Source organism: Zeus faber (genome assembly GCF_960531495.2).
Source record: "Zeus faber genome assembly, chromosome: 22".
Lineage (NCBI taxonomy): Eukaryota > Metazoa > Chordata > Actinopteri > Zeiformes > Zeidae > Zeus > Zeus faber.
Window position 1 is genome coordinate 16050454 of NC_137209.1, and position 12528 is coordinate 16062981.

At 48.4% G+C, this 12528-nt stretch overlaps 1 protein-coding gene across 1 annotated transcript in view; it reads left to right on the forward strand.

Annotated features, from left to right (window-relative positions):
- adam19a (ADAM metallopeptidase domain 19a) overlaps positions 1 to 12528 on the forward strand; it is a gene marked incomplete at its 5' end in the record, with an annotated part of 144460 nt that overhangs the window by 59556 nt on the left and 72376 nt on the right. Inside the window, one exon of the mRNA XM_080023546.1 lies at positions 8274 to 8350. Coding sequence (XP_079879672.1) covers positions 8274 to 8350 — 77 coding nt within the window. The remainder of the gene's footprint in view (positions 1 to 8273; positions 8351 to 12528) is intronic.

Here is a 12528-nt window from a genome sequence, read left to right on the forward strand (position 1 = left end):
AGGTACGCCGCGACATTGTGATGGATGTGGTCAAGAAGCCACAGGACGGCTGGGATGGATTATCATAAACGAGGGCAGGGCAAACAAGAAGAACGCAGCGCCAATCGCTCCCGTACACTTTTCCTAACCGGGCCCTACATTCACAAAATGTTTTTTTTTCTCTGAGGAGCTGTGTTTAGGGACGCCGGCTCCAGGTGAATATTAAACAGGGTAAACATGAGAGCCTTGCGGCTCAGAGGGAATACCGAAAACGGGGAACGGCAACCTTTAAATTGTCACGTCGGCACGCGTTTATCAACCCCCCGCACGCGTTTCCGAAACATTCGCTGCTGTCATAGAGCGGTGCGAGCTGCTAAAGGAAGACTAATTGTCCGGGGCTGGCTTCGTAGCCAGCCTCGAAAAAGAGAGTGCCGAGGCGTCTGAACACCCATTGCGTCGAGGAAACAGGGATATGATTTGTCACGTTTTCCGATCGCTTACTTGAGCGTCACCAGCTTTTTTTTTTTTTTGCTTTGATTCCCGCATGTTTATTTGCCGCAATATCATGTTCCATCGCCCGTGGCCCCTGGAGCAGGCCACGGTCTTATCTTTCTCAATGTTGTTTGTGTTGGTATCTGCTGATTGCTTCCCGCTGCCCTCCGATTGCTCCGTCAGCTCTAATTAAGTATGTTCGCGGCTTCTTTCGGCCAAGCGATATTTTTCCTCAAAGACATCTACAGCCATTAATAATGTGGGGAGCCCCTCCCACCTCCCCATTTCTCTCTAACAAGACATCACACTGCGAAGTCGCCTGGTAGAATACAACGTCCCGAGCCTCAAAGAAAGCTAAACGCTCACGAGGCGGAGAACCGCGCTGTTGTTTTTGTCGGAAAACATGTCATCAATTCCTTGCGCTGAAGACTTAACTGGTTTTGAGCAGAAAAGGGGATCAGATCCAGAAACAATGAGCGTGTTTTGCTGTGTCAGGGGAAAAAAATATATAATTGCCACATAGTTTGAGCCTGCTTTGCTGCTCTCGCTTTTAAAACACATATTGCGGTTTGCGGAACACAATCGCTCCTCTTTGATGATTTCAAATGTTGCAGTGGACCTGCTTTCATTTGCCTTTTTTTCCTTCCACCGCCGCTGAGATGCACCTGCGGATGTTGCCGCAGACGACAAACTAGGGATCGGTGGGTGGTCTTGCCTCACCTGCCCGGCGGCGGATGCCCCTGCGGTTGGGAACCTTCGCACGTTTTGCCACTTCTGTTGAACTACCGGACATTCGGGTCGAAGGTGCACTCTCCCTTTTACCCACGGTGAAGCGAGAGGGGAAGGCGGCGCCGTCACCTGGAACCTGGAATTTCTCTCTAATGTGTGTTCACTGTGCAAACAAACCGGTTACTGAAAGTTATTGCTCATCACATGTGAATTGATTCGGCAACGTTAGCCAAAACATTTCGAAACCATTTATTTATAAAAACAATACAGAATCGGAGGGCAATTCCAGCATTTGATCATTTTTTGAAATGCTCAAATTTCTCCTAGATTTTTGCCCCTGCAAGCCCTACAACGCCGCCGAATGGCGGCTGTGCAGCTTTGCCCGACTCAGACTGCCAGTTCCTATTCACCCCTTGCTCTCCACAGGTTCATCATTTGCCAAGTTGAATTCTCCAGGAGACAGAGCATTAAATAAGGCAAATAAAACGGCGGGGTTCATGGTCCAAGCACATGTTATGGGTTGGAACCTGGACGGGCACGTGGCTCGGCGACGTCAGTCCAATATCTGATGAGTGAATGACGTCAGTAGCGGCACCCGATACCGGCACTGGATCTGATCGGTCCTATCTCTAATTTGAGGCCTGCCAGTGCCAAACATTTCCTGAATGCGAGCAGTTTGTCCGATGTCTTCTGTATGAGTGGGCTTTTGTGAAACGCTCCGTTATTGTCCCACGGCGGCGCGTGTTGCCGTCTGTGTCGACCGAAAAGTACTGCGGGCACAGAAGGGCGACGAGTAAGGGGCCAACTCGCACTCTCTCAACACCCTTTTGTGGAAGCTCCAAATTCTGTACATTTCGCCCGCTCAAACAAACTCACCCAGTCCAACCACGGCAACAACAACGAGCTGCTTATTTGGGAACGACGAGGTCAGAAATAGCATTTTTTCCCGCCAGCCTTCCCCTGTCGCTGAGTCATGAATAGCCCAGGACGGCAATTATCCGTTCTCCGCGTTCGGGGTCGAGGAAACGGGCAGATGGAGATGCTACGACTCTGGAGGGGGGCGGGCATTTGAATTTTCCTCGCCGCGACAGACTCGGCAAATATTAACCAGCCTCGATGTTTATCTCCTCGCCTGTGTGTCTTTATGCGTCGTCACCCTCAACAGAATGTGGCTGAAGAAGGGAGACGCACTTTTTAGCCGGGGAGGTCGAATTAATATTCATTGCGAACGAAGACGTTTCTCCAAACGGAACAAAGTGCAAACCTAAGGCTAAAATATATATAAACTGCTCCGAATGTGCAGCATGGCCTCTATTTTATTGATGAGAAAAGCTCTGTGCATATATATATATATATATATTTTTTTTTTTTTTAATTTTTTAATTTTTTTTTTTAATTTTGTTTTGTTCCTCCACACCACGGTGGGGGGGGGGCTGTCAGCTGAGAAATGCGGCAACGGCGGAGATAGGCGTTTGCGCGTTTGATACCAATCCAGTTACGGTTTTAAGCCGTCTTTAATCAGGTGGCACATTCACTTGGCACAACCGTGCAAATCGGGGGGCGGGGGCGGGGGCGGGCCCGGCCCGGGCGCCGTTGTCCAAGCAATTTACTCTGGAAAGGCACGAGGCCTCCGCGGTGTGAGGCGGCATCACAGCCGGAGCACCACGGCGAGGACACAAATCAGAGCAGAACGGAGTCCACTGTTCATATCGAACCGCGGTTCAATCGTGTTTCAATGTTTGTAGAGAAGCGTGAAGTTGTGTGTGTGTGTGTGTGTGTGTGTGTGTGTGTGTGTGTGTGTGTGTGTGTGTGTGTGTGTGTGTGTGTGTGTGTGTGTGTGTGTGTGTGTGTGTGTGTGTGTGTGTGCGCACGTGCGTGCGTGCGTGCATGCCCAGGGTGTTTTTTTTGTTTGTTTTTTTCATCGCACTGAAGAATCCAGCATGGAAAAGAAACGGTGCGGAGATGGGAGGGAATTATCCACGCCTGAATCTTTTCACTTTTGATCGAAGTTCTTGGAAAAAAAAACCTGAAAAAAAAACGAGCCGCAAAATGTCGTGTTCTTTGAATCGATCAAGTCCTTTCTTCCCGAGCGGACGGCGTGTGCTGTTCTACTTTCAAAAAGTTACTTTTTTCACCTAAAACCCGTGGTTTTCATCCGCATTTACTTCTGATGGTTTTGTGGTCTGGTTTCTGCCGTCAACGTGGTTTCAAACTTTGATTAGGTATCAACCTTTAAAGCGTCGGCGAAGGAATAATAAAATAAAATGCACAGTTAATAAGTCACGTTATTTTCTTTTGGTTTTTACACAGTATTCCCATTAAAAAAAGGGAAATTGGTATAATCAAAATCATCGCCCAGGAACCCGTCGCCAAGGTATTGGTAGTGGCATTGATCATCTGACTGAGTGACCCTCAGTTGACGTGATCCAACTTCAAAAGGATTGTTCGGGAGCTGCCCTTTGCCAAAATTAACCTTAAAACCGAAAAGGCTGGAGCCTTTAACACTTAGAGGGCTTTTAATTTGACAAAAAAAAGCTCACAAAAATAAATGTTGAATGGATTTTTTTTTTATTACAGCTTTCAATGAGCGTTTTTTTGCCGGTAATAAACGGGGCGGCTCGCTTCATGCGTTCGTGCCGCATTCAGTTGACCAGTCGATGACATCCCAACGAATATCGTGCATATCATGAAAAAAATATTGCGTATAATAATTATCAGAGCCATTTGAAACCGTCACATTCCTCAACAACCGTCGGTTGGTCGTGCACCTCATTGTCTGTGTGTCTGCGCCGGAGGTCCTGGAAAAGCCACGTGGAGGGCGTGTGGCAGGCGAAACTGCCACTGTATCTCTCTTTGTGCACAGTAAGCTGCCGAGCCCAATGTGGGCAATTCGCAGTTCGTCGGCAGTAAGTGCGAGTTGCAGTAATGCAGCATTACTAATGTAAGCGTCTTTCGTTGATAACAGCAGTCAAAACAGTACAGTACAGTTGTATCAGCAATGGAACATGGCATTCAGAAATAACAACCGTCAAAGAGTGGCATATAGTGATAATAGCAGTTCATAATAACAAGATTAATAAGGGTGATAGTACTAATGATCCTCATATATCAGCAGTCCGAAAAAGAATAGTCTCAAGATTTATACTCCAAGGTCGAATTATTGTGTCTCAACATTTTATTATTTCAAATCGCATAAGAATGTTCGCTAGGCAGCCAGTTTGCCAGCCATCCAGCCATCCATCCAGCCAGCCAGCCACTCCCTCACTCCCTCTTCAAGCGCTCTCAGGTTCTCAGAAGTGATTGCTGGGCTCCATCATCTCACACCTTTTTAGCCCCCCCCCCCCTCCCTCTCTCCCTCTCTCTCTCTCTCCCTCTCTCTCTCTCTCTCCCTCTCTCTCTCTCTCTCTCTCTCCCTCTCTCCCTCTCTCTCTCCCTCTCTCTCCCTCATTCTCCCACTCTCGCAGTCTCTCTCCACGATGCCTGACTGATCGAGAGAAATTGCGCCAGAGAAGGCTCCTGCCCCCTTCAACAATTCCGTGGCCTAGTTTCGGACCAGATAAGAGAGCCAGTGTGAAGGCCGAGAGGGAGAGAGAGCGAGAGCGAGACGGGGAGGGAGGAAGAAATTTAACTTACCCATCACCTGCGGCGCCCAAGTTTCCTCCCAGAGAGATTTTGCCGTCAGTGGACGCGTGATTGCCCATTTGCTCTCTTAATAGATGGCCCTCGGAGTTGAAGTTAAAAAGAAAAAAAAAAACGAACTTTCGGTGCTGATGGCGGTTTTGTTGTCTTCCTGCTAGACCAGGCCTCCCTGTGCCAAAACACTGTTGAAATTGTCAAGAGCTTGATTGTTATCTTTAGACCTGTTTTTTGGGTTTTTTTTTTTTTTACACCGGTTCTAAAACACAACTTCCGATCGTACAAAGTAATGTGTGGTTGTTCGACACACCGCCTCCGGTGTTTTTGACCTTATTCACCTATTTAATGTTTTTTTTTTTCGGTACGTCTTTTGACAAATAGAATGCGCAGCTTGTGAAACTAGTTCTGTCAGACAACTCGACAGCACCAATGACCGCTTCATTGACCGCTTCACTGTCCTTCTGGGCCGCCCTCTTTAAGCAGCCAACTCTGCCCCGCCTGCTTTGCTGCCTGCTTTGGTTGCTGTGTTGCTGCACTCCCTCCACCCCCCCCCCCCCCCCCCCGCATCCACCTGTTGGGCTCTACTCTTCCACCCAGTGGGGGGTGGGGGTGGGGGGGGTGGGGTGCGGTGCCGCTCGCCGCGAGTGACGAGCAGTAAAGCCAAACTCAAAGGATGCAACACTGATAAAGATCATTTTAAAAATAAATCCTACGGCTGTCTGTGAGAATTGAATTTTAGCACTGACATTTCAGAACCCAAGTTCCAAGCGCTTATTAAAGCTGTGTTTGGCAAAAAGAAGTGACGTGGGAATACCCAAACTGGCACGCCTTCTCACCATGAAACAAAATCAATTCTTCACACTAGTTCTGCCTGTTTGAAACTGAGGAGCAGCCTTTTGACCACAAGTCCGATGGGAGTCGGCTGTCTATGCGGACCTCAATATGGTTCGTACTGACAAACCCAAAGGTCTATAAGTCCTCAATATCCCTGGGGGACATGCATTTTAGACAAGCTTTGGTCCGTGTCGTAAGCCCTCCCAGCCCACGGTTCCTGTGTCCTGCTCGAGTACGGAGGAGGCAACCCTTATTTTGAAGCTCGGCCTGATGGAGAGGCGTGGCCTGCTCTGCGAGAAAAGGTCAGAAACGAAGAAACGCTACGTTTTGAAAATGTGAAGGTCTTCCACTGGAGTGCGATGGCGGATACTTGGTGCACTTGGAAATAAGAAATGATCTTGTACTCTTATAAACCAGCCCGATTCATTAAACAAGAAAACATGTCTTGGGTTTGTTTTTGTTTTTTTAGAATGGAGAGCGTGGAGAGTTTGCCGTCCTCTTCCAGAAGTTATTTATTTCACTTGACGAAATCTCTGGATAATAAGCATTAGCTAGCATGATTTTTGAGGATGTTCTCAAGGGAAGCTGAATTACTGTGGCATACACAATTCTGGGCCTGTCGATTAATCTCAAAGGATAACGACAAACATCTGTTGTCAGTTTAAATATTTTTGGGCTTAATAACGTCTCTTTTATCGCACCATGTCATGTCCCAATACCCCCCCCCCCCCCACACCCATGAGGATAGTTGAACAATTTCAGTTTTCTTTTCCTGTGAAGCGCAGAGTTTGCGCTTGTATGGAACGTGCCACGCGAATAAAATTGATTTCCCTTGAACAGACTCCCTCGCTCGCTAAGCCTCTGCTTATGGGTAATCTGTGTCTAGTGCCTCGATACGGGGATAAGGAATATTTGGTGCCACGGCGATGTGGGAACAGATGTCTCGTCCTTGTACTGCCCCCAGTCCTTTGTTTACCGTCTCTTTCTCACTCTGCCTGCTGGTTTCGTACCACCGCTCTGCCTTTTTTTCCCCCCCTATCGCCTCACCTCTGTCGGTGTCTTTTTCTGTGTCGGACACGGGATAAGATACGATCAAATGAGATAACACGTTATCGGTCCCCAGGGTGAAGGTCACAAGTCCCTTGTCAACGCGTTGGAACTGTGTGGAGAGTGAGACAGTCTTCGGGGGGGAAATCTATGCTTGAACGTCCCCTGCTTCCTGCCAACGGTTGCAAAGTCAAATTCGGTGGACGGAATCCCAAACTTTTGCGACACATATGAGGGAAATAGGCATAATACCTTTTGGAAGGTCATTGTTTAAATATTTGTTTGCTGTTTCACGGCAAACCAAGCAGCCCCCTGCGCAAACTTCTCTTCTGCTCCTAGGGGCCCCTGCCTGTGCGTGCATGACCGCAACGCGCTTTGAGTGCCGCCTCCGACGGGTCGGCGCACTCCTCCTCACCCCGATGCCGTCGAAAACGCTTACGGGAAGTTATGGATCAAAGAGCGCGTGGGGTGTTTCCCAGCTCCTCCACCGCCCAAACAACTGGAGGCTTTTTCGGGCGTCCCAGCGTTCCAAGCGCCGCAGCCACTCTCCATTCCGATCAACAAAGGGGGGCCCCGCTCTACTTCCCCTTTAAGGCCCGGGACACAGCGTTCACGTTGTTTTGAAGTGGCTCCATCCTTTCGTTAATTAATCCCTGTTCTCTCGCAAGTCGGCGGTCGTGGCCAGGAGCATTTCCAATAATAATATCCAATTTCTAAGCGATTGGTCCCGCGCTGACCTCCAGTGCTCTGGGTTTCCCATTTTGGGGGGGGCGTGTCTGACAAGGACAAGCAGGGAGTATATAAGATTCAGCCATTTTTTCGAAAGGAACGGCTCTTTCCAGGCCGCCCGGGGGGGACGGCGACGCTGCCTCTCGCTGTTCTCGCTGTGTCTGTTGGTTTACTGACAGCTGTTGCTATGGGTTCCCTGTCGTGTACGTACACAAGCACATACACTACAAGTACATCTCCCCAGGGGCCCAGGCGACGTCACTCAAGACTATTTACCTTCAGGTGCCCCGCGAAGGTCGCACCCAAGTTGTTTTTGCCGGGCTGGGCTGCCCGAATTTCAGTTGAACATTGCAATTGTACGAAGTGTAATTATGGTATTTGTTCCTCCACATTATTGCTGCTGTCCGGGACCATCTTGATGGCTGAAACCAAGACGACGAGAGAACACCGCCACTGAGATGAACGAGCTATGGAAGAATCCATTTGGTTTCACCTCTTTATGTTCTTTAGGAGCGATCCCTTTGAGGGGTTCTTTATTGTATATTTAAGTGGAGGGGATTGGTCTATTACATATTCCCCTCCACCCGTTGTCTCGTTTTGGGCTGTTGGACAATGACGCGAGCGATTCAGCTTTCCCATAATGAGCTGATTTCGTCGTCACTTGAAATGCCACACATTGCCACACCTGCTCTAAACACGCAGCCATCAACCGCTGGACCGACAGTTGGTTCTAACAATGTTCTGTCATTCTTGTCGCTCTCAGTCCATCCATTTACCCGCTGCAATGACTTGACCCCGTGTTCTGTTTGTTTTCCTCGTCTTGGCAGGACCGGTACCCGGAGAGCGGGGAAATAGAGCTGTCATCAGACGACCTGGACCTGGTTCTACAGTTGAAGCGGAATCAGTAAGTGCCCCTTTTTTTTTTTTTTTTTGACGCCGCTTCCATCCACCCTTCCTCGACTCCCGAAAAAAAAAAAAAAAAAAACTTTTTTAAAATGATGAATTCTATCGGAAACCTTCTATCAATACAAGAGTGCATTTTTTTTTCCTGTGACCGTGGCTGCGCGCCTCCTTGCGGAAGCGCATGAACGGTTGAGCGGTTTCCTGTAGGATTTGGAAGGAGCGGAGGATAATCAATTTATGGAGCTCCCGATTCCAAAGCCTTCAAGCAACTTGATGAAAGCTCGCCTTCTTTAGTGCGAGTGACCAGTGCTGCCCACTGCTCCTGGCTGCCCCCCCCCCCGAGGAAGGACAAGCCAGGATGGGTTAAACGCAGAGGCCTCATTTCACCGGCCACCATCCAAAGCATGTGCGTGTGTGTGTGTGTGTGTGTGCGTGTGTTGTAGTGCGGTGTGCTGTGTGACGATTAAAGATTGTTCTTCCTGTTCTGATGAGACGAGAGTTGACTCATCCCCCCCGTGCCCGAGAAGGTGGGAGGGGGGGAGGCGGGTCCTCCCTCAAACACCAAACCGTCTTCCCCTGCCTTCTCTTGGCGCCCAGCTCCGGCTGGCCCTCGTTTGCCTCCCGCAGACGGGAGTCTGGGGCAGTGTGACCGAGGCGGCTCAGGCCGCAAAAGAGAATTGGCAGACACCTCCACGCGGGGCTGGCGGAGCGCGGTTCAAGGCCGAGGGTAGGTTACGCTCCTCCGGCGATAGCATCAAGGCATTCTTTGCCCCCACCCCCTCCCCTCGCTCTGTCCTCCACGTTAGCCGAGATACGTGCCACGACTCCCAAGGTGGGTCGCTTAACATGCCGGGAAGCCCCTCGACGTAGGGAGAGGAGGACAAAACCGCCAACGGTGACTTTTCTTTTTTTTTTTTTTTTTTTTTTTTTTTCCCCTTTCGGGATTTCAGACACGGAACTGCGCCGCAGCACCGCTGGGATGATGAAATTTGGTGAATTGCGTTTAAAAGTGGACAGCCAGTGATGATAATAATCGCTGGTACTGTACAGTGTGATGTGCATTTGAGATCTGGCCTCTTCAAGTGGGCTCATGGTTGTACTTAAACATTTTTGTAATCCAAATGAGTTTTATTTGTATTTTTTTGTTTTTGTTATTCATTCAATGCAAAGCGACGGGCTCCAAGCCGTCTCTGCATACGGTGCGTACCACAGATAGTGCAGACATGCTCAACAAGTTTCAAGCCCACGAGGAGACCGCGCCTGCATAGGGTCTCGGTTGCTTGGAAACAGGCCAGCGGCTTTCAGTAAAAAAAAAAAAAAAAAAAAAAAAAGAAAAATATAAATACAGAAATTGATACACACAGACAGACAGAGTTGGAGATTGCCAAGTAAAGGCAGAAATTCTGAGGATATGTGTGGAAGAGATTGAGAAATGATGGATGCGTATTATGGATATCAATCATATATATCTATACATCTATATCTACATATATATATATATATATATATATATATATATATATATATATATATACACACATATAGTGACAAAATAACAACTTTCAATCTTTGAATCTACAAATGAGAGGAACGAAAAAAATGGGAAAAAAAAAAAAAGGGGGGGAGGCAGAACTTTGTGGAAGCCGCTGGGGGAATGGAGCGAGTTGAGTTATCCTTTCTCCTCCCGTTTCTTTACTGCTTGCCACATACTGTAGCGTTGGCAGGGCCCATGTTTGTGTTAGCCCCTCCAGCCCTGAGCTACCACTGAGACCCCCACCCCACCCCAGAGAGTAGTTTGGACTACCAGATGTAGGTCAGAGAGAGAGATGGAGAGAGGGAGGGAGGGTTTCTGTTTTGGTTCGCTGGTGAATGGGCTGAGGGGCTATGAGTTGGCTGTTAGCATAAAACGTCACAAACACGTAGAACTGTGCTTATTATTACTGTTAGGAATCGCAAATGATGCGTCCGTAACGCAGCAGGTGTTTTAGACGACTCTGGATTTCGGGAGTCGGGAGAAAAGGCCCAGGTATTTGGTGCAGTTGACGTTGAATGGGACTGATTTCCGCCTCCGCCGAAGTTCCCCAAAATGGGGATTGCCGGCACCACCGTCAGAATCTCCTACTTCTGATGTACAGAGGGCAAGAACGAAGGGCGAGAGGGGGGAACGACGCCGAGAGAGGGATAGAGAGACACAAGGAATGAGAATTGCTTAGAGGGGGGCGAGGGGGTTGGGGCTCAGAGTCAGATCCCAATAATAGATACAGAGCCAAAACTGAAGGTGGGGGTAGAGGGGTAGCACCCCAGGAATGCGAGCTGACGTAAGGCCTGGCAAGGGCCCATCCTGGCTGTACTGCCGGAGCTGTGATATACAGCCGGAGCTGCAAGACAAAAAGGCCGCCTCCTTCTGGGGGTGAGTAATGCGGCGAGTCATCCAGAGACCTTGACTCTTTGTCTGCCTGTCCTGCTTGTTTGCTGTGGTTATTTCGCCGGAGGAAAACAAACTTGAAGCGTTTAAAGACCTCGCCCGGCTCAGCAGGGTTCAGATGCTGGCGACCCCCTCTCCATCTCGCTGCGGAAAGGGTCACGGAGGCCTCAATGATAAGGATTTTGATGTTAGTTTGGTTCCAGTTGGCAGGCACACTAGGTAGCACTACTTTCGAAACATATTCACTCACATATAAGCATTTCTCTCAATTGCCGCTTGAGTAAGAGAAGGTATTGGGTCAAATCTGTTTTAATATCATTAAATGGAGCGAGGCAAAATATTACTCTGCTTTACACATATTATCTGCCTTATAAAGTACAAGTAAGTAAAAAGCACAATGTAGCCTTGCCAGCCTTTTCTATTATATTGAAATTTTGACATGAATTTCTCATGCAATATATAGTATAGTAGTAGAACACTTTTGTAGACACTCTCCTAATTCAATAATTACATAGTAATACTTTAGACCTTATATATCTACATACACCAATCAGCCACAACATTAAAACCACTGACAGGTGAAGTGGATAACATTGCAATGGCACCTGTTCAAGGGGTGGGATATATTAGGCAGCAAGCGAACAGACAGTTGTTGACGTTGATGTGTTGAAGCAGCGTAAGGATCTGAGCCACTTGGACAAGGAGCACATTGTGATGCTAGACGACTGGATCAGAGCGTCTCCAAAACCACAGGTCTTGTTGGGTGTTCCCAGTATGCAGTGGTTACTAGCTACCAAATGTGCTCCAAGGAAGGACGACCGGTGAACCGCCGGCAGGATCATGGGGCCCAAGGCTCATTGACGGGTGAGGAGCGTAGGCCAACCCGTCTGGTCCGATCCCACAGAAGAGCTTCTGTAGCACAATTTTTATTTTTGCTGAAAAAGTAAATGCTGGCGATAACAGAAATGTGTCGCACAGTGAACGCACAGTGCATCACAGCTTGCTGCGTATGGGGCTGCGTAGTCGCAGACCGGTTAAAGTGCCCCTGCTGACCCCTGTCCAACGCCGAAAGCGCCTACAATGAGCGAGGGTGGAAGCAGGTGGCCTGGTCTGATGAATCACATATTCTTTCCCGTCATGGGGATGGCCGGGTGCGTGTGCGTTGTTTACCTGGGGAAGAGATGAGATATTACTTTGACACGTACCACCTACCTAAACATTGTTGCAGACCAAGTTCACCCCTTCATGGCAACAGTATTCCCTGATGGCAGTAACCTCTTTGCCACAGATGCTCCGATGAAGCAGCTTGGAACAACAAGCCTGATCCACGGGGGCCCCAACTCAAAACTTCCAGGACTTAAAGGATCTGCTGCTAACGTCTTGGTGCCAGATACCACAGGACTCCCTCAGAGGTCTTGTGGAGTCCGTGCCTCCACGGGCCTCCTACACAATATTAGGCAGGCGGTTTTCATGTTGTGGCCTATCGGTGTATGTAGCCTGTGCATTTCAATCACACTTCAGAATCTCTACATCCTGTATGAATGATATCTTAATATACCGATTCCCTAAATATCTGTAATGAGTTTGAAAGAACAATCTATCTGACTATTTTGGCCAATTCCTTCTGGTTGGCAGGTAAAAGTGAACTCTAGATACAGCACAGTACAGTAAATTAAGGCTCTCAGAGACATTACAGCAATAGACTACTCTGCTGCAAATGTGAGGTATGGGCTTTTTATTAATTTTGTGAAATT